This window comes from Puccinia triticina, chromosome 10A (assembly GCF_026914185.1).
Source record: "Puccinia triticina chromosome 10A, complete sequence".
NCBI lineage: Eukaryota > Fungi > Basidiomycota > Pucciniomycetes > Pucciniales > Pucciniaceae > Puccinia > Puccinia triticina.
In genome coordinates this window covers 6,864,763-6,885,908 of record NC_070567.1, presented here as the reverse complement: position 1 = coordinate 6,885,908, position 21,146 = coordinate 6,864,763, and the positions used below count along the sequence as shown (strand labels likewise).

Sequence of the window (21,146 nt, the reverse complement as noted above, 5' to 3'; positions counted from 1 at the left end):
TAATCAATGTGTCTTCTCTGTTGTTGTTTTTATGTCCTTTTTATCCACAAAATTCTGCAGCCACAGGCACAAAGTGCTTATGCTGCGTTTGTTCTTGTTCCATCCCTCGAGTCTCTCTCTCCCTTTGGATGTACCCACCAGTTTCTCTCATTGCAAATAACAGTGTACATATTTATCTGTTTCTTTTGTTTTACAGAAGTTGATGCAACCGTAATCTGCATGCAGGGTTGAGTTGCTTACGTGATCCACACCCGCCCAAACTATTTATGTGTGTAGAAGTGTGACCGCCAACTTTTCCTGTTTCCATCCCGAACCACCACGAAACATAACAGAAAAGCAGTCGGTGATGGAGGAAGAAGACAAGGACCACGCCCACCATCAGTTCGACCTCCCCCCGCTCACCCTCGATCCTCCCAGCCAGGACAAGTCTAACTATCGCTGCAAGTATGATCCCGCCCTGGACAGCAGCCTCGTCAAGAAGAGCGCCGGGCCACTGTGGGTCTCTTTCTGCTCCACATGTCTGCCTGGTTCCCGATTATCCGGTAGCCGTTCCTAAGTGTGCATACATATTTCCATCGATCTCCATGTGTCCTAACCCTTCCTCGGATGTCCCTCTCCAGCTACCGGCACTCCAAACCAGTCCTTACCATCAATTCCAACCCAAGCCGTGATCCAAGGCTCAAGCTGGCCTATCCCTCGCCGCTCTCTACCCATCCAACGACCGCCTCCGGTCGATCGGCTCTCATCGCCGGCCTCTCCCGCTCATCCCGTACCAGGCAAGCCTTCCATTCGAGGGTCGAGCTCATACCATCCTATCCATACGACCGAAACTCTCTTGGCCCCCCTCCCCCGCCACCCCCTGCAGCGATCCTGATCACCATGCTTGATAAATTGGTAACCGGTGAACAGGTACGGAGTCATTTCTCTCAGTTTGGCCGGATTGCCGAATGTGAGATCAAACTGGACCCTCAGACCGGCGGTTCGCTGGGTATCTGCTGGCTACGATTCCTCAATAATATCACTCATCCCACTGCTGACTCTCGTCACAGTTCATCTCAAACCGCGACTATCAACAACAACAACCACAGCAGCAGCAGCAGCAGCAAGCATCGAGACCAACAGGATGGTCATCAGTGTGCACTAGCTGCCGTCAAAAAGGCCAATGGAGCCAGGATCGGTTGCATGTTGAACATGGGCCCTGCTCCACCCACCTCAGGATCATTATCATCCAGGCGACCATCATCAAACAGCAAACCTCACTACGGCATTCGTTGCCAGTTGGATGGCCAGGGTACAAAATGCGAACAAGCCGTGGCTGAGCAACTCGATCTTCTCTATCCCCCTCTACCTTTCCAACCTCCAATCCAAGACCTCAGCCCTCCACCCCTACCACCTCCGCCACTACAACCTGAACCAGATCCGTCCTCTCCACTCCTTTTCGCCCAACCGCCCTTACTCTCGCCTTCAACCCAACCACTCGCCGGTCCGAATTCATCCCATCCGTCAGTTCCAGCCCCTGATCATCCCACTACTCAACAACATCTTGACCTTGAATCTGAAATTTCGAACCGAACACCCAATTCTTCCCAGCCAACACCTCATTCTCTGCAGAATCCAGTCCACCAATCCACTAGACCCGACAGCCATGCACATGACCAGTCTCTCGTCCACTCCAAAATCAACCCTCGCTCTCAACTACCATTATCGTCTCTGCCCCCACCGCCACCACCTGCGACTGCTCCACCAACTCATCCACCGACAAATCCCTCGGCGATGCGCAACAGAGGTCATTCTCGGCCCCCTTCCCCCTCGACTCAGCATTCACCAAGACCATCATTCAAATCTTCGATCCCAGAACCATCACGCCTTTCATCGAGTCTGGCCAGTGCAAAGACGCCTATTGGCCTCAAGACCAGTCATTATATTAAACAAGGCCATATCACTGGCTCATCCACTCGAGGTAGAATCGCCGCAGGGTTTGTTACGGCAGCTCAAACCGCAGCGATCACGGCAGCAAAAAAAGCAGGTATCAGCTTGCCTTCTTGGGAGCGAGCGGAGAGGGATGAATGGTTGGCTCCGAGGTATTATCGTCGAGCACGTAGGAGCCGGTCGAGAAGTGTGGATTCGAGGCCATACATCCGAAGGCGTAGCAGCTCAAGGCTTCGCTCAGACGATTCCGAGTCGGAGAGTGAAGACGAAGATGCACGGGAAGAGAGACAGAAAGAAGAGGCACGCGAAGAGTTGATTCAGAGTCGCACTATCCACCGTCCTGGGATACCAGCTCCAAGGACCTACGACCATCCAAATCTTCGGCCAGCTCTACCCGGACTATCCTTGCTATGGCCTCACAATCACATCGGGATTGATAAATCGATCAAAATCGAGATATTGAGACGACTGTCCGTCAACAACCTCAGCTTTTTAACTATCAACCGTCTCTCCTTGGCCGAACTTGAGGATCGTTCCAAGGCTTTTTACGGACAAGCCGAATTGAAACAATACTTCTCGGACTTCCAACCCGAACAGGTTTTTAACGTTTTCTTTTTTCATTTCTCCTTTCTCAGCCCCCATTCCCTTCTTCTATTCTTCCGCAGGAAATAATTTATTTCGTTTGTTCCTACTCATTTGGATAAAAATGATTGTGTCTGAAATGTTTCGCTTTATTTATTTATTTGGTCGATTCTTAGATCACAACTGTCCTGATGCTCACTAAATTTATGCGTGATTATTGGTTCGCAGATCATGACCGACGCGCAGATGTGGTACATTACTTTCCTTACTCCCAACAACGCACAGTTGGCATATTCGTTTTTTCACTCGGCAAGCTACGTGGGTGCCAAGTTGCCAATCGAAGTTCACGAACCGATTACTCCAGAATATTATAGAGAGCTAGTCGATAACAACCTACAACCATTACCAGCCCAAAGGAGATCTAATGGCGAAGAGCCTAGGGATTACCGGAAAAGACAACAGAAATTAGAGGATGAAGATGAAGAAAAAAAGCCGGCTGTTCAAGAAATACAGGAGAAGTACAGGTCCGAAAGTCGTTACAAGCCTAATGATTCCGACAGGGCTGATCGCTCAACTGAAAGTCGACCACAGACAGATCTTCAACGAGTGGCCATCAGCAGCACTCCCCAACCTATTATTCTCCGACCTCTGATACATCTAAATTCCTGGGAAAACAATCCTGATCAGCGATCGGCAATTTTGAAATTACCATCATTTTCAAAACGAAAATCCTTGCAATCTGTTACCAAGAATTCCAACCCAGTAGGATCGCATGAAAAGACTAACCCGGCTGCTCCTGGGAAGGATCCTTCGAGTGGGTCGCCTCTTGTTGAAGATTACGAGTCGGCTGCATCAACTGGCAGGGCCTCGTCGCATAAACAAACGATTGAAGACGATGACTTTGCCTCAATTGCTTCTTCCGATGTCAACAACCCCAAACGACGCAGGCATACCAGTACTCGAGAACCACGTCAAGTCGTACAGGAGACTGTTCCATCATCATCTCCGACACGTGCCATGTCGGATGATGAACCAGATAAAAGACTCAGCCATCCAGTCAACCCGCCTCCGAGAGCGATCAAGAAACGGGTCGTCCAGCCCCCCAAAAAGCGGCGGTTCCAGAAAGTGGCATTCACAAGTAGTGAGGAAGAGGAAGCAGAAGAGAAGAAAGACCGGCCACCCAAAAGTAAAAAGTGGAAGCGCGCTCAGTTGGCTGCTGATAAAGAGGAGAAAGACCAAGCGGTGGTCGAGGTCCCACCTTGTCCTGAGGAGCCCAAAGTGACGGTAGATGAGATCATCCTTGATTCTCCCGTTGTCGGCTTGATGCCGTCTCCAAAAACCTTAGATCCATTAGCCGACGACCAGTTACCGCCAACGGAAAGCTTTTTGGAAGTCAAACCGAGGCGCAGCAAGAAAGTCCGTCTATCAGTCCAAGCCCGATCATCAGCAAAGAAGGATCAAAATGGACGAATGGTCTCTGACAAGGAGCAGACGGTCCCTAGGCTAGAAGAAGTGGCCGAGGATGAAGAAGATCTATACTTTGTTAAGCTCGCATTGAGCAGGTCGAGGGCCGGCCGAAGTCTTCATCCACCGATCACACAAAAACCCCAAGCGACGGAAGATTCCAGCTTGCCACACGATCGAACTAAGAAAGGAGGTCAGGATCGGTCGATCGTTCATTGGCAGCGCAGAGCAAAAGAAAGCAGTCCTCACAGCTCAAGGCCTGGATCAGAGGAAGAAACGCAACAAGACAAGGCAGCTCAGACTGAATCACAGGAGAAAGTCCCTGAAGGTGTCGGTAGACATTCAACAGGCTCTTCACGTACCGAAGGATACTACCACATCCCTTCGTCTCAAAAGGCGACATATCTGCCTCAACGAAATAAGGCGATCATCGATGTAGGATCCCTAACCGCCACGACGGCGACGACGGCGACGACGACGACGACGACGGCCAGTAACCCGAACCAATTCTCAGCACTTGCACTCTCTAGGTCCACCCGGGTCAACTCGCGCCGATTCATCCTCAATATGGAACAGAACAAGAAAGCTAGCATCCTTTCTTCGGGAAACAACCCCGCCAACGACTCCCTCGACTCCTCTCTTCAGCTTCCCAATCCTGCTCCTCCACTCGACTCGGTCGCCGATGTCCTCAAGTTCAATCAGCTGAGGACGAGGAAAAAGCAGTTGAAGTTCTCACGATCTCCCATTCATGACGTGAGTGTAATCTTCGACATTCTGTTTCCCCTCTGCGTTTGCGTTGAGGAATGTGGTTGAGTGTGACTGCTGACATTTTTTGGCATTCTTTTCATTGAATTTCAACAAAAACAACTGGGAATGGTTAATAATCAAGTGGGGATTGTATGCGATGGAGACTATCCCAGCGGGAGAGATGGTGATCGAGTACGTGGGAGAAGTGATTCGACAGGCGGTTGCCGACCGACGAGAGAAGCTGTATGAGCGGATGGGGATCGGGTCGAGTTATCTGTTCAGGGTAGACGACGACCTAGTCGTCGATGCGACCAAGAAAGGAAACCTGGGGTATCTATCTTTCCGTCATTTTCTACTCCTCCCTTATCTGCATGTGTTCATTATCTCACGCCTCGTTTTTGTCCGCTCAGGAGGTTGATTAACCATTGCTGTAATCCTAATTGCACGGCCAAAATCATCACGATTAACGGCGAAAAGAAGATCGTGATCTACGCTAAAGTGACCAGTCAGTCTTGCTTACTTTTTATAAAGACACAAAGAATAGAAAAGCTAAGAGTGTCTATCTGGTTTTTAGTCGAATTGGGTGATGAGGTTACGTACGATTATCATTTCCCGAAAGAGGAGGTCAAGATTGCTTGTCTCTGTGGTTCAGTGAAATGTAAAGGAACTCTGTAAGTCCAATTTTGATCATCATTGTTGATCTCCTGCACTGAATTGACAATGGATTTTGTATTTTTTTTTTTTTCATAGGAATTGATTCAACCAAACTCAAGGATTCGTCTTTGCGCCTGGCCCATATCCGACCTGAAATCCTTCTGCTTGTTCCATATATATTTGTATACCATATCTTATTTACTTGGTCGGTTTTAATGCTGTCTCCAAACTTTTCTTTTGAATTACTATATTCTTTTCGAATATCCATCCTTATTCTATAGTTATATACATCATCATCATATATCATGACTTATGGTTCTTCGCTTTCCGAAGTATTTTTTTCATCTGTTCTTTTCTGGGTCTTCTTCAGCTGACCTTCTACTTTAGATATGTTTTCTGCTATTGATGAGCTTCTTTTTTTAATCAACAGCTTGTGCCTCTTACTTCCTTTTTCTGTTTTATTTGGGGGGCTTGTAAGGAGGATTTGTATCACTTTTTTCATTAATCCTTACATCCACATCAATTTTTGCAGCATGACAGACTGCTGTAGGTTTGCATACACATCCTTGCAAACTTTTACCCGAGCCCCCATTTGGAGCCTATATAATCCGGGCAATGGAAGACTTCCTGTTGTAGGGACTCTTGTGGGACACTAAATGTTTATTTGGTGAAAATATCCTCTGAGGGGGAAATAAATTGCTAATAGGTTGAAAGGCTATTACAACTTACGGGTGGTTTGAAAGACCTGCCCCTCTAATGGTTCTATGCAAATAACTAAGAGTCTTGTAATCAATATTTATAAAGATGTGGCTGATTCCAAGATAGATCTTACTTTTGTATAGTAATCTCTATCAGACCTAGATTCCTCAAATCACTATTCTTGCAGATCTGTTACAACTTCTGATGATGGGGGGGATAATGTAATCCAGTGGGATTAATTATGTAAAATACAATTTTTGCTGGTGATGGGTTGTTGATGAGAAGGTTGGTAATGATCTCTTCCTTAAGCAATCTCTTGATAAGGCACTTTAATCAATACTAGAGCTCCAGATTGCTACTACTACTACCACTACTGTTTGTTATAATTGTTGATGATGAAGTTGGTAATAATCTCTTCCTTAACAATCTCTTGATAAGGCACTTTAATTACTACTAGAGCTCCTGACTACTGCTACTACTACTGACTCAAACTTAACACTACCACTACCACTACTACTAAACTACCACTAAACTACCACTGTAACTAAAGTAACCACTGTGACCAAACCTTCCTAGGCTGATGGTGAAAAGATCTGATGAGGGGGGGAAAGAGGCCTCCTTATATATTGAAGGGTGAGGGAATTTAGCTCCAGGGGAACTCCTTGTGAGGGCTATTTTCTGCAGGGGATATCAGTTGCACAGCAAGATATGCATGTGTTGCACTGCCTGCCAAACAATGAGGTAATGGATTCTGCAGGAGGGGATATCAGTTGCACAGTAATATATGCATGTGTTGCACTGCCTGCCAAACAATGATGTAATTGACTCTGCAGGAAAAACAGGACCCTGGCAACCCCCCATAAATGGGCGGCACCAAAAATCTGGAAATTTGCAAAAATTCATACATCTGCAGAGCCCATTCATACATGTTTTGTGCATACCCTCAGAGGATTTCCAAAATTTTCATACATTTTTCATGCCTACCATTACTTGTGCGGACGGGCGCGCAAAGCCTGTTTTTTTTTTTTTTTTGCAGCTAGCCATTTCTCATAGCTTCAGGGATCCTGGGTAAACTACCCAAACTGGTACAAAAATATTAACCTGGGTGTTCACCGCTGCTGAGGGGGGGGGGGGGGGGGCTGGAGAGAGAGCAGTTGTGTTCCCCTCATAAATTCATACATTTCTGGTTACTACCCTCCCTTCTCTGAGGAAAATTTTATACATTTGAGGTGCCTACCCTTAATGGCAAAAAAGGCCATTCATACATTTGAGGTGCGTACCATTTTGCAATTTGGCCGGGAAATTCATACATTTTGGTGCTGCCCATTTATAGGGGGTTGCCAGGGTCCTAGGAAAACTCCTTGAACACCTTATCTGCCTGCATAAGCTGCACTGCATGATATCATGTGTTGCTAGGTGACCCAAACAACCTTCTGTAACCTACCATATGCCTGCATGTCCAGCTGTTGCCTCCTTCCATCCAGAATATTGGGGGTCAAAGCCTCTCCTCACACCTTGCTTCTTCCTTCCTTCTTCCTCCTCACCTAATTAATACTTCCATCCATATCCCATCATACTGAATCCTAGACCCTTATAAAGTAATATACCACCCTTATAAAGATCATATACCCTTATACAAGTAATATACCCTTATAACACTGCCTTACTTGATACACCACACCATCCTCCCTTCCATTCCTGGTTGAGACATGTGCTCCCAATACCTTCCACATCTTCTATTGATAAATCCCTCCACCTCCCTGCTGTCCTACCTAGTCATGTTCCTCCATTCCATCTCTGATCACGCTGTCCATCCTACATAATCCTAGTCTGCTGTTCCATCCGTGATAACACCATCCATCATTCATCCGTCTGTAATGACTCCATCCCTCCCATGTACACATACACTTCTTATATCATATATAACTTCCTCCTCTTATAATGAATGATAGCTGTATCTATGCTGTCCCAATACCTCTGCAATGTGCTTTTGGCATTGTCACACAAATGGAGCACCACACCGTAGCCCAGGCAGAATAAAATTTCACAGATTTGTTGCCAACAGATTGACTGGGTCCTGCTAAATCAGCAACAGATCTGTAAAATTTTAGTCTGTCCAGGGGGCGTAGATCCTCCAGGAAGTCATCCAGTTTTTTTACTTGACATCTTATGTGACATCTGATCAGGCCCCCCAAAACTTGATCAGATGTCACAACAATTCACATTATATTGTACATTTATTGGCTCCAAACAGAACCTGAAACTTTGCCGGAGGGACTATCTAACTCAACACAAGTCCCTATTTGGAGGGCCTGGCCTGGCTGGTCTAAACCTGGGCCCAGCCTACTCTTATTTGGTAGGGCACTATTTTAGAAGGGGCAGGCTAAATGCACTATCAAATTTCACTACATGTACTGCAAAATGTTTGAGTAGACATTGGTCAACTCCAATAATTTTGGAGTGGACAAAAGTCCACTCCAAAATTATGTTGGAGTAGACCAATGTCCACTCCACAAAGAGGGTCAATGTTGGAGTGAACCACCCATGCACTCCAAAAATCTGGAGTGCACCATGTGTGCACTACAAACAAGTTAGAGTGCAAAAATTATGCAATTCAATGTTGATCCTGTGCTCTCCAAAGGGTGGAGTACACATGCACTCTAGCAATGGCCCCTGGTACCCAGAATGGTTGTGTCCAGGTACCTGCTGGTGGGTGCCAGGTTGGCTTTTGCAGAAAAAAGGGGTAGTACCCACCCCTGATGCAGCACAGTTGTACTGTCAGATTACAGTGTAATCCAACAATATCTTCTTCCATATTTTCATGCATATTGGATGCACAGGGTTTTGTGTTGCTTGCAGGTGGGAGCCATGGTCTCTGCCAATTGGGTGAGCTATAAGAGGTGTGCAAGCTTGGGAAATGAATCTTTTGGGTAAAAAAAGATGCAAGATGTATATAATGTATATACTACAGCTATTTTTCAGGGCCTTGGGTGGTTGTTGAATTCCTTATTTGTGACTGACATGCATTCTTCTTCATCCTGAATTGCACATCTTGCACTGTACAGAATCCAACACCAATGATGTTACAACTCTGGATTCCAGGTCAACAAGATGGGTTGACACCTTGGGAGTTTGCTCAGCACTTGCTTGCAAGTGCCATCTCTGAACTCAGTTATAGATTTGGTTGGATCTCAGTTAGATACTGGTTTGAATGCAAGGTTCATGTCTGCCACAACATATTCTGATATTAACTTGAACTGTTGAAATTAATCAGGTGAAAAGAATTGTGTGTTGCAGGATTTGAACCCACGACCTTCTATATTCATGAGAGCTGCTCATATACCACCGATCAGCTAAACACACAGTTGGTCTTACTGGTGATTTCATTATCTATGATGCATGACACACCTACATGATTTGCATATGCAATATTCATAGTTTGTTCATGGTGCATGAAGCAAGGGGGTGTGTTGAAATATATGCTTCAAGCCCCATTTGAGTGGCCAAGCTATCCAAGTATATTAAAGCCTCAGGTTCGTACAAAAAAAATTCAAGGGTTCACCCTACAAAGTAGCCAAAAAAAAAAAAAAAAATCAAGGGTTTCCCCTTTTACAAACCACAGAAACAACAAACAATAACTCTCCCCACAAAAACCCAAAAAACAAAAAGAATGCACAAAAATGCTACAAAAAAACCAGCCCGCACCCAGCCACCCAGCGCAGCAAGCTGACGCACCGTGGCCCAACACCCATCCCTGTCTAGCAGGGTCAAAAAGTGCTGGGAAGAAGACCCCCAGCCCTAAAGCACAGGGGGGCCCATGAATATCCACCGCCGGACTGCGCAATTGCAACAGCGGACGGTGGTGAGACGACCCCTTGGCTGGAATTACAGCTTTGGGAGTCGCCTGGGGATTAACCAACCAGTCCGCACACCTTCTTATAGCCACTGCCCCCCACCTTCATCCCTCCTCAATGCCCGCACTCACCATCAACCACCCTACTCGCACCTATCAATCCATCCAGTCACCTAGGCGATGACCACCAACCACCTCGTTTCCATCTCAATCAGCCTCCTCCACACCGCCATGCCAACCCATCGCCTCGGCAGCCACTACCACTCCTGACAACTCAGCTTTATTCCGCCGCCCAACCCACACCCATCACGGCTCCTCCCTCCGCCCCCAACCAATCCGTCATAACCACCCCCTAGCCTCCCGCCGCCACACCAACTTGCCCCCAGCCTGACAACGCCTCATACCCGTATCTACCGCCACGCACATCACCTTCTAGGAGCAACGATACCTTCTACTCATCCAAACATCCTGGGAGTTCAAGGCGCCGAGCACGACTCGGATCCTAGCGTCCTTCAAGACCGCCGTCAACTTCCAAAACAAGTACGTCTATCAAATCCCTACAAAGAAAACTGACTTTTCTTTTGTAACAATGATCAGTTATGTGTGTTATTATCTAGGTTGAACAGCAGACCTGATTTGGTCTCGTTGGCTGAACAACAACCCGAGCGAGCAGACCAAGACGGTGTGGTTTGGCTGCCCCTCGCTGAGGGCTCGATCCTTCTCAAGGCGATTCTGCGGCCGATCATCCTGCGCTTCCGGTTCCATTTCGACAGCTCTCGGCTGACGAACCGGCTAGACAAGGTGTGTGTATTCCTTTCAGCTCTTCTTTCTCTGTCTTCTCGGGCCCCTCTTGGCGTTTTGAAAGAGAATACTCATCCCAAAGATTGTTTTTTTTTTTTTCTTTCGCTTTGTGTAGCCTGAATGGTACTTCAATCACGTCCTTGACCGGCTGGCCGAGCACGAAAAATTCATCAAGTCTGATATCCAGAAACTATTCGAAATGAGTGGCCAAGGCTCGACGAAAGTATTTGTAAATCCTTCTTAAAATTTATGGTATCAATCAAAGCAAACGTAGCTGAAAGTATGGCGGGATGGATTCCAGCACGGCTTTACGGTCCAGTTGATCAAGATTGTCGAGAAGAAGCTCAAGCGGCGCATCCCGGGTATACTAGGGATGAAACCAATTCTGGCGCATACGATCGAAAAGGCGATCGGATTCGATCAGACGATCAAGCAGATGGGCTATCTGTCGAGCGAGCCATCCACGACTGGGTACAGTGCTCAGTGGCTGGGCACAGCCGATGCAATTCTGTCCAATCCGCATTGGTTCAGCGTTTGGTTCGAGGCCGAGAAACGCTGTAGGTCTCTCCCTTTTTATTGCGTGTTTGGATCGACCTATCAGCACTAGGAGCTTTTCTTTTGTTTTGTTTTGTGGTGGTAAGTTGTGGATGACATGTGCCTGGAGATTATCAGCTCGAACGATACGTGGGAGATCAACGAGGAAGACCAACGGCCGATGAGCATGGGCCTTCCGGGGACGAATTCGTCGCTGGGGATGCAAGACCTGGTGGAGCAGATCAAGAGCAAATACGAACTCTTACCGCGACTGAGCTACCAGACGGCGTTTCTGGTGAAGATCCAGATGGTCGTCCTGGAGGCGTATTCGCAGCGGATCGGAGGCGTGTTGGACGGCTTCGAGCGCAGCCGACTGATCAGCGTCGTCGGGGGTGACTCGGGGCGGGCCAAGATGAATGTGGGGATGAAGGGCCTCGAACGGCTGGTCAAGGTGTACATCAGCTGCAACTGGCTCTTGGCCTGCTTCCGGACCTGGAACGACGACCTGGTGCGAGAGCCTCCCCCTCGCCACTGCCACACAGACTTCTCTGACTCTGTGCATCAATACAGTTCTATGCCGAGCTCTACGACAAACTCGGCCGCGAGGAAAGCCCAAGCCCGGAGCTCGACAAGCTCCTGAGGTCCGTCGAGGCCGCAGCAGGCTTGGATCGCACCCTGTTCAGTCCGGCGGTGGCCCGGTTCGAGGAGCTCGCTAAACGTGCCGAGGCGGCGATCGTGCGCCAAGTGGTGCAAGAAATCTCCGCAGAGCTTAAGCCGTATTTCGCCAAGTCAGTTACTCTCTCTGCAGCCGTGTGTTCTTCCAGTTTCTGATCTCTCTCCCCCTTCAAACAGACGATGGGATCTGGAGTCAGCCCCGGAGACTGAGGGAAGTGGAGGAGGAGCAGCAGAGGTGGACGAGCTCTCCCCGGAGATCGTCCCGGCGATCGGGCTGTGGAAGGCGCGGATGAACTATCTGCGGGGGACGGTGGGGCCGCGGGTGAAGCTGGACCGGCTGGTGAAGCCGATCGCACAGGAGATCGAGGCCAAGTTGCTGCTCAAGATGGTCTTTGAGCCCTTCTCGATCCGCGCGATCAGCCATCGGGGCGGGCTCCAGATCCAGTTTGACCTCCTCTTTGGCTGGCTCAACACCACCACCGCTTCTCTCTCTGCCGACCGGTCTACACAGCCCCTGAGACTGGAGCGACACTTCTCCAAGGTGCTCGATGCTTGTAAACTCCTCACCTGTCCTTCCGCCTCCTCCCCCTCTTCTGTGTCTGCGCCGCTCATGTTCGAGGAGCTCGTCCGCATCTGCTTCGATGAGGCCTCCCCCGAGCGGGAATGCAAGCGCGTGTTGAAGGAGCGGGTGCAGGTGTCGTGCCTCTCGCGATCTGAATGCCAGTTGGTGCTCAAGAGACGCCCGGAGTGTTGGAAGACTTGACCGCCTTTGTTTTGCAATTTATGTAATCATGTATTAGCCTGAGTCTGTTGTCTTGGGTTCTGTGTGTGTGTCCCAGCTGAGCGGGAGTGCTTGGTGGGGCGTCTTCGCGGTGTTCATGACTCGCTCCACAAAGACATCCACCGAAATTTGAAAACCAAAAAAAAATGAACGAACGAACGGAAGATGGAAGGAAGCAAGGAAGGAGCGAGGATGGAACAAGAGTAGCAGCAGCAGACAAACTACTGCCAGCCCCGAGCCAGCGGAACAAAACGAGCAAAACAACCAGCAACACCTACATCCAAGCGTAACAGAACAGCCAAGCCGACCCGGCTGGAGTGGACCAACCAAGAGCTCGCGGCGATCCACAAGAACCAAGTGATCCGGATCAGAAATGTCCCTTGGCCCCATCTATGAGGTCTTGTTGGCCCTCGGCGATGCCATTAAGATCCAGCCTAACGTGCTCCTGCATGAACTCAAATTTTTCGGACTCGCAACCAATACTGGCGGCCTGTTTTGATCCTCCCACCCCTTCTGCTTCATTGCATATTTAGAAATCTGTCTCTCGCTCTCCTCCAAATCACAGTTCCTTCTCTTGCCGGACAATTTCACCTCTATTTTGTGATCTTGTTACATGAAGAATACCTAAAATGCCCGTAAAACAAACTAAATGCAGTGTACAATGAGGCTTAAAATGATGTTTTTTTGTAAAAAAAAACTGTTGTGATGGAGATTAATTGACCAATCATTACCATAAAATCACTCTTTTGCAATTGGTAATTGTGAAGTGTTAGGGCCTTCCTACTGTAAAAGGGGGTGCAAACAGGCAGCTACAGTCAAAAGGAAACAACAAGAAGATAAATCAAGGCAGTGCTGTAGCCAAATTACAAAACCCCGACAAGAAATGAGCCAATTTGGCTCAAGTTTTCAATTAATCAAATCACACAATTAACTTTGAATAAGTTTATGGCCTGTGATAATGCACAAAAGGTACATGCAATGCTGATTTGAACTGAATTCCCAGTGCAATCATGAAATTTTTCTTGTCAATCAACCAATTTAACAGGGACCACCTCAATTGGGCCAATTTCTGGGGTAAGGATGGTTGGAATTGCAGGAACTGGCATTGAAAGTGTGAGCTTGCCTTACACTTTACATCATGTGCATAAAAAAATGTCATCAAATTGAGATCAAGTAGTAAAACAATTTGAGGTTACAGACGTCAAACCTTTTTCAATGATACCATAGTTGAAATGGTCATGTGGGTTTTGGGAGATAATTTGATTATTGGTAGTGCACCACTGTTACTGGTAGAAGCAGGGAAAACAAAGCAAAAATTTATGAGATATTACCATGGTACCATCTTCATTATCTCAGCTAACCAGAGTTGGCCTGACACTTGCCATGAGATCTGCAGCGGCGCAGCCGCCTTGGCCTCTAGTATGATCTAATATCCAAAAATCACCAGTAAGACCAACTGTGTGCTTAGCTCACACCACATGCAAACAGGTGATGATTTGAAATAATTGTCATCATGGGGATTGTTGTGGGGGGTTGATTCCAAATTGGTGACACCCGCACAACATGCCAAAATAAAATTGTCTTGTGGGGAATATGAGGGGACAACTGGGCTGACGCTGCAGGTCTCATTTGCCCTATAAATCAACGGTGCGCGACATGCCAGCTGTTGCTGTGCCGGGGCCAGCTGACAATCTGCTTGTGTCATGTTGATTGAGCTGTTGCGCGGGTGTCACCAACCCGCAATTGAGCCGGCGCACAAATCCCCATGATGACAATTATTTCAAATCATCACCTGTTTGCATCCAGTGCAGTGGTATAAGAGCAGCTTGCATGGATATAGAAGGTCGTGGGTTCAAATCCCACAACACACAATTCTTTTCACCTGAGTAATTTCAACATGAAAAACACTTGATGTATTGTATAATGTATGTGTAAAATGTATGCCATACCTATCCTGGAAACAAGGCCAATTTAATGATAAGGTTTACTTGATCCTCAATCTTGACCAAAGTTCCTCATGTTTTGATGGTGATGATTTTGACCTCTTTGTAAACACATACCCTGTTGGTTTCTCAGAAACTATTTTTAGATTGATTTTCAGGGTGCACACCAAAAATCTGCTAGTTTTTGTTAATTTTTTTCTATTACACATGGTTCCAACTTATGATGGAGTGTAGTGAGACTCTGGGAGGTCTGATTTTTCCCTGGTACTATGGTTTGAATTTGGCTTGCATTGGCTGAGGTTCTCACTGTCACACAAATGTATAATGCATGCGGGCTTGTGTGACACATTGTCCATCACACAAAAATATTGCACCACCCTGAGTGCCCCCACAAAACAAGGGGATTCAGAGAATCCTTGACAAATTTTACTTGATTTTCATACATCTGTACATAAATCTCTTTGAGGATATTTTCTGAAGTCATTCACAAACCCCATGTAATCTGCGGCCCCCCTGAACTTGTCCCAGAATTTGAACTCCCTGGGGGAAAACTTTAGCAGCTGAAGAATATTTTACACAAATTTACACATGCATGGTGGTGTGTCACATTTTTCATCACCAAGCCAACTGACACCAAGCTGAGTGTGCATGCAGCACCACAGGCTTATGTGGACCCTTCACAAATTGTATGTAATTTTCAGCAATATGTATAAATATAATTTTAGGGAGATTTTGTGAAGTCATGTCCAAGTACTCCTAGTTAATATGAGGTTTTTTCCCATGGACTTTTCCCTGAGCTTCAGCTATGTTTTGAAAAACTTAATGTGTCACACAAATGTACATGTGCATGTTTTTGTGACACTAACATACATAAAGATTTTTGGAATTTATGATAAACACATGATAAATCCAAATATATCATTCCCGTGAAAAACCCCTTTTTTCTGCAAAGTATTTGATGTTGCTTTGCAAGGCATTTTGAAATGTGTTCTCAAATAGTTCCAATAATACATAGGGTCAAGTTTGGGCTGGTTTTCAATCAAATTCAACCCTTTTTCAGCATTCATTCAGCTCAATTGAACATCATCTCAACATGAATTCATCATGACTTCAGAGTGTTTTGAGGTTAATGTTCCAGGATATATCTAGGGTCTTCTGCCGCGCACACCCCATATCTCCTATTTTTATCACATCAAGTTGCTAAGAATCTCATATCACAAATAATATGCTACATGAAAGATTTCCTGAAATTCTTGGACTGCTTGGGTCTGTAACAAAAAAGTTATAAGGCTGGTGGCCATTTTCCTACTAAGCCCTCCGCGCACCCCTTATACATCATTGTAAAATGGAAAACTATTGCTAATAATTTTATAGCACAAAATATATGCATCATGGAAAGATTCCTGAAAGTTTGGGACTGTTTGGGTGTGTAACAAAAAGGTTATATGGTTGGTGGTTGTTTTCCTACTAAGCCCTGCGCGCACCCCTTATATCTCTTGTTCTGATGACACACTATTGCTAAGAAATTCAGGGGGTACAATTTATGCATAAATCTCTGTTCTCTCAAATTTTTATGTCTTTATTACGTGGAACAAAAAAGTTATACATATTAAAAATAATAAAAAATAATACAAAAAATTAGCACTACGACTCCCAAAAAAAAATATTTTGGGTCAACAACTCCCAAAAAAAGGGTCTAGGTCAACGTTGAGCGCTGGCAAAAAATAGTTGCCCCAACGTATGGGAGTTGTTTTCCCAAAAATTGGGAGTTGTTTTTCCAAGACCCTATATATATATCTAACAGGGTTCTTAAACAATATTGTGCAATGGCACTTGCACGCAAGTGCCAAGCAAACCAGGGCATAGCACTGTGGTATCTGACCCGTTTTTTGGGCCCCTCAAATACTGATCTGTCAAATATTCAAGTATTTGGAGATATTCAACAGAAAAACTTCCAAAATACATTAAAAACACCAAAAAATTACATTTTTTGTGTTTTTGACTTATTTGGCCTGTTTCTGGGCCATATAATTTTGAGGGGCTCATCTGTCAAAATTACAATGGAGCCAAAGGCGCTTATAATATTGCCGGTGTGGTAGACGGAAAAGTGGAAAAATAAAATGTTTTTTCTATGCCACATAATTACTCATACTAGGCCTCAAGATACCATCAAATGGACCCCAGAAATGGATTCTAAGGCCAATTTCACCCCTAGTCCCCACTGGAAGCATCCCTGGACCCCCTCTAGTGTGGAAGTTACACCTCATGGACACCTATCACACGGCCAGCACCAGTAACCCAGCTGTCACCTGCCTGAACCCAAGTTTCACATTAGTACACTTATACACATCATAGGATACAAACATACATCTCCCTGTCAGGCTACACTCATTACATATTAGCTACATACACTCCTTTATATACATAGTATGACATCATTTACACTGTTTCTGCAGCCTCAGACTTTGTGTATACACTAATTCTCTCTGTATGACAGCTCATGCAGTCTACTGCATCCTTATGCATGCGTTAGAATTTTCTGTTATATATTCCGACATCATGTATGCACCCCTGGCATGTTTAGAATGCTCTGTTGTATATTCTGACACCACTCATGCGCCCCTGAGGGGTCATGACATCATTTGTATCTACTCCCACCAGCTAAAATCCCTCACCCTTTTGTCTAGATTAGCTGAAACCCTAACCCACAAGCCCCTTTGGGGCTCCACTTTTGTCTATAAAAGGAGCTCTCTCCACCCCCAGTGGCCTGCTCCCCAGTTTCTCACCCAGAACTCATAAGTCACCCAACACTCATCCACACTCAAATCCTAAAACCCTTATAACAATAACTCAACCCTTATAACAAAGTAATTAAAACACTTACACTTTGCCAGTCAAACAGATTTCATCTGGAACAGACCAGACCTATCACTTAATAAAACTTGCCAAGCTGAGCTTGGTGGGTCTTGTTGACTGATAACAGAAGGGCAGAGCTTGCAACTCCATCATACCCTTCACCATTCAGCAAAAGGGTTTCATTACCACTTTTGAGTCTTACACCAAAGGCATATCTCATAATGGCGGACACACTATTCAGAGTGCCAGATGCACTTTTGATAGTGGCGGACGCACTTTTCATAGTGGCGGACACACTTTTGATAGTGGCGGACTCACTATTCAGAGTGCCGGGCACACTTTTTATAGAGCCAGACGCACTTTTGATAGTGCCGGACGCACTCTTCATAGTGGCGGACGCACTTTTGATAGTGGCGGACTCACTTTTCATAGTGGCAGACACACTTTTCAAAGTGGCAGACGCACTTTTCAAAGTGGCAGACGCACTTTTCAAAGTGGCAGACGCACTTTTCATAGTGGCAGGCGCACTTTTCATAGTGGCAGACGCACTTTTTGTAGTGGGGGACACACGTTTCAAAGTGCCAGAGGCAGATTTTTTTTGTGTTGCACCAAAGGGGCTGGTATAGGGCCTGTGCAAACTCATCTGGGGCCTTTGGGCCCCAGAGAAGCTTGCATTGGCCCTCTATGCACCCCTTTGAGCCATTAGTCAAATTTTTTCAAATATTCAAGCTTAAATTTGTGTAGGCATTATTTGACTCAAATCAAATTTGAATACAAATACTCAAATTGATTTGATTTGCTGTGCTAAGCCCGGAAGCAAACTCTCATGGTGTGAGGATTTTAACAAATGGTGGAAAGACGAGGACAGCTTGGGACATCCCAGAAAGACAAACTAGATCAACATGGTGTAGGCACTTGAGTATGAGGTTAATTTTCAAAATGTCCCCACCAAAAAAGCCAATTCTCTACCCCTGTGGGGTTGATACAGCACATAAGTCCCTCCTTCTGAGGTTGCTTTGCTCCCTCAAAGAGGAACTTAGCCAAGTTAGCAACTTGTTCCCCCAATTTCACAGGCAACCTGGCTTGTACCTGCCAAGCGGTGTGGGAAAGGTACCAATTGTCATTGTCTAGATTACATGTAAACCAACAGCACAACTGTGCTGCATCAAGATAGTATTGCACCAGTTGATGCTGAGCTGGTATGACATACCCTGATTCCTCACCACCTATCTGATATGGTTTTTCATGGCACCCAAAAGCACAAGAAACAGAAAATCAGCTTCATCATCTGCCTCCCCTAATTCCAAGCACAGCTCTCCTGCAAATTCTAAAAAATTTCTTCAACAAAAGAGCCAGACTATAGTAAATCTCATTGAAATTCCAACCAATAACAGCAAGACACTGAACATGATATCACAACTCATGCAAGCACTCAAGTCTCCAAGAGTCAGGAGCTTTCCAATGACCAAGGGCTCAGCTAGTCTCTTTCAAACTCCATCCACCATGGAAATTTGCTCAGCACTTGTGTGCAAGTGCCATCTCTGAACTCAGTCATAGATTTGGTTGGATCTCAGTTAGATACCGGTTTGAAGGCAAGTTTAATTTCTGCCACAACACATTTTGATATTACCTTGAAAAACACTGGATTTATTGTATAATGTATGTGTAAAATTTATGCCATACCTATCCTGGAAACGGGGCCAATTTAATGATAAGGTTTACTTGATTTTCCATCTTGACCAAAGTTCCTCATATTTTGATGGTGATGATTTTTGACCTCTTTGTAAACCCATACCCTGTTAGTTTCTCAGAAACTATTTTTATACAGACCTACTTTGTGCAGCAGAGAAAAACTCTTTGCGCACAGAATGGACCGTCCCCCAACGTCAAGCCTGCTGTGCACGCAAGCCAAAAAATACTTCACACACAGTGACTCCCCCCAAAAGAAGGAGGGAGTTTTTCTGGATTTTTTTTGATGGATCAAAAGAGGGGGTCTTGCTTGCCCCCTCCAAAAAAACTTGGATTTTTTGGAGGTGTCCTCCATCATGTAAAAAGTTTTATAATATCAATCCAAGAAATAAGCTCCCCCTGCCCCAACAACCCACCCCGAGGAATTTTGACCTGCCAAAACTTAAGCGGTCGGTTATTCAGCCCCTCAAAACAAAAGTTTGAGGGGCAGCAGCTCTGGGTCCGGCTATGCCCCAGCCACTGTGCCAATGGCCGGCATAGGCTATCAATGACCGGGTCCGTGCCGGTCATCAAGTGGAGTACATACTTCCCTTGATGATCACGTCTGTTCTGGTCATTGAGGGGAGTGTTCACTCCTCTCAATGACCGGAGAAATTGGGACATTGAGGGGAGTTTGTACTCTTCTCAATGACCGGACCCGTTGTGGTGTTCCATATGCGTGACAATGCCAAAAGCCCATTGCAGAGGTATTATAGTGGAGGGAGTGTGTAATACAGTGCGGGGGAAGAAGGGAAGAAGGAGCAAGAGGGGAGGAGAGGCCTTGACCCCCAACATTGGGAGTGGAAAAGGTTAGACAATGGATGCAGAGTGTGTGGAAGAGGATGGAAGATGGCTTGGTTGCATAGCAACACATGACATCATGCAGCGCAGTACATGCATGAAAGTGCTGTGTAGCTCAAGCGCCTCATGCAGCATATATCCCTCATTGTTTGTACGCATAGTACAGCATATGCAGGTAGATAAGCTGTACAGGAAGTGTCTCCCGCAGCATAAATCTCTCATTGTTTGTACATGTAGCACAGCATATGCAGGCAGATAAGCTGTACAGGAAGTGTCTCCTGCAGCATAAATCCCTCATTGTTTGTACATGAAGCACATCATATGCAGGTAGATAAGATGTACAGGAGGTGTCTCCTGCAGCATAAATCCCTCATTGTTTGTAAGGCAGTGCAGCACACGCATGCAGATGCTGTGTAGTTGAGGGTCTCCTGCAGCATAAACCCCTCGTTGTTTGTACATGCAGCGCAGTACATGCATGAGAGGCTGTGTAGTTGAGATCCCCTGCAGCAATGATCCCTCATGAGGAGCTTCCCTGGAGCAAAAATCCCTCACCCTTCAATATATAAGGAGGCCCTTTCTCCCCTCATCAGATGTTTTCGCCATCAGCTTACAGAGGTTTGGTCACAAGTGGTTAGTTAGTTTAGTTAGGATCAGCCTAGGAAGGTTTGGTCACAGTAGTTAGTTTAGTCAGCAGTGGTTATTAGCGGTATTAGTGATTAGTACAAGTAGCATAGAAGTTTAGTAGTGGTATAAGTGTGTCGGCAGTAGTAGGACCAAGCATAACACAACAACAAATTTGAGTTAAGCAGCATATTAGTAACGTGTAGTACGAGTATAACAAAGTAAGTATATTGCCTGTGTGCAAAGAAGTTATAACAGATTTGCTAGCCTGTTGAATCAAGTGATCTAGGTCTGATAGAGATTACTATATGAAAGTAAGATCTATCTTGGAATCAGCCATATCTTTATAAATATTGATTACAAGACTCTTAGATATTTGCATAGTATTATTAGAGGGGCAGGTCTTTCAAACCACCCGTAAGTTGTAATAGCCTTTCAACCTATTAAGCAATTTATTTCCCCCTCAGCGGATATTTCA

The 21,146-nt window shown here is 45.8% G+C and overlaps 2 protein-coding genes across 2 annotated transcripts; both read left to right on the top strand.

The window, feature by feature from the left end:
• Nucleotides 1-346: 346 nt before the first annotated feature.
• Nucleotides 347-5,479, top strand: PtA15_10A722 (uncharacterized protein; the record flags this gene model as incomplete). Its single annotated transcript, XM_053160928.1, has 7 exons — nt 347-495; nt 621-2,526; nt 2,740-4,728; nt 4,865-5,052; nt 5,133-5,227; nt 5,297-5,393; nt 5,473-5,479. The coding sequence occupies 7 exons, from the start codon at nt 347-349 to the stop codon at nt 5,477-5,479; spliced, it is 4,431 nt and encodes a 1,476-aa protein (XP_053024853.1).
• A 4,629-nt stretch (nt 5,480-10,108) lies between these two features.
• PtA15_10A721 (uncharacterized protein) lies at nt 10,109-12,701 on the top strand (the record flags this gene model as incomplete). Its single annotated transcript, XM_053160927.1, has 8 exons — nt 10,109-10,126; nt 10,365-10,468; nt 10,546-10,729; nt 10,845-10,958; nt 11,031-11,286; nt 11,371-11,771; nt 11,834-12,051; nt 12,116-12,701. 8 exons carry the CDS (start codon nt 10,109-10,111, stop codon nt 12,699-12,701), a joined length of 1,881 nt encoding a protein of 626 aa, XP_053024852.1.
• Between the last annotated feature and the right edge of the window lie 8,445 nt (nt 12,702-21,146).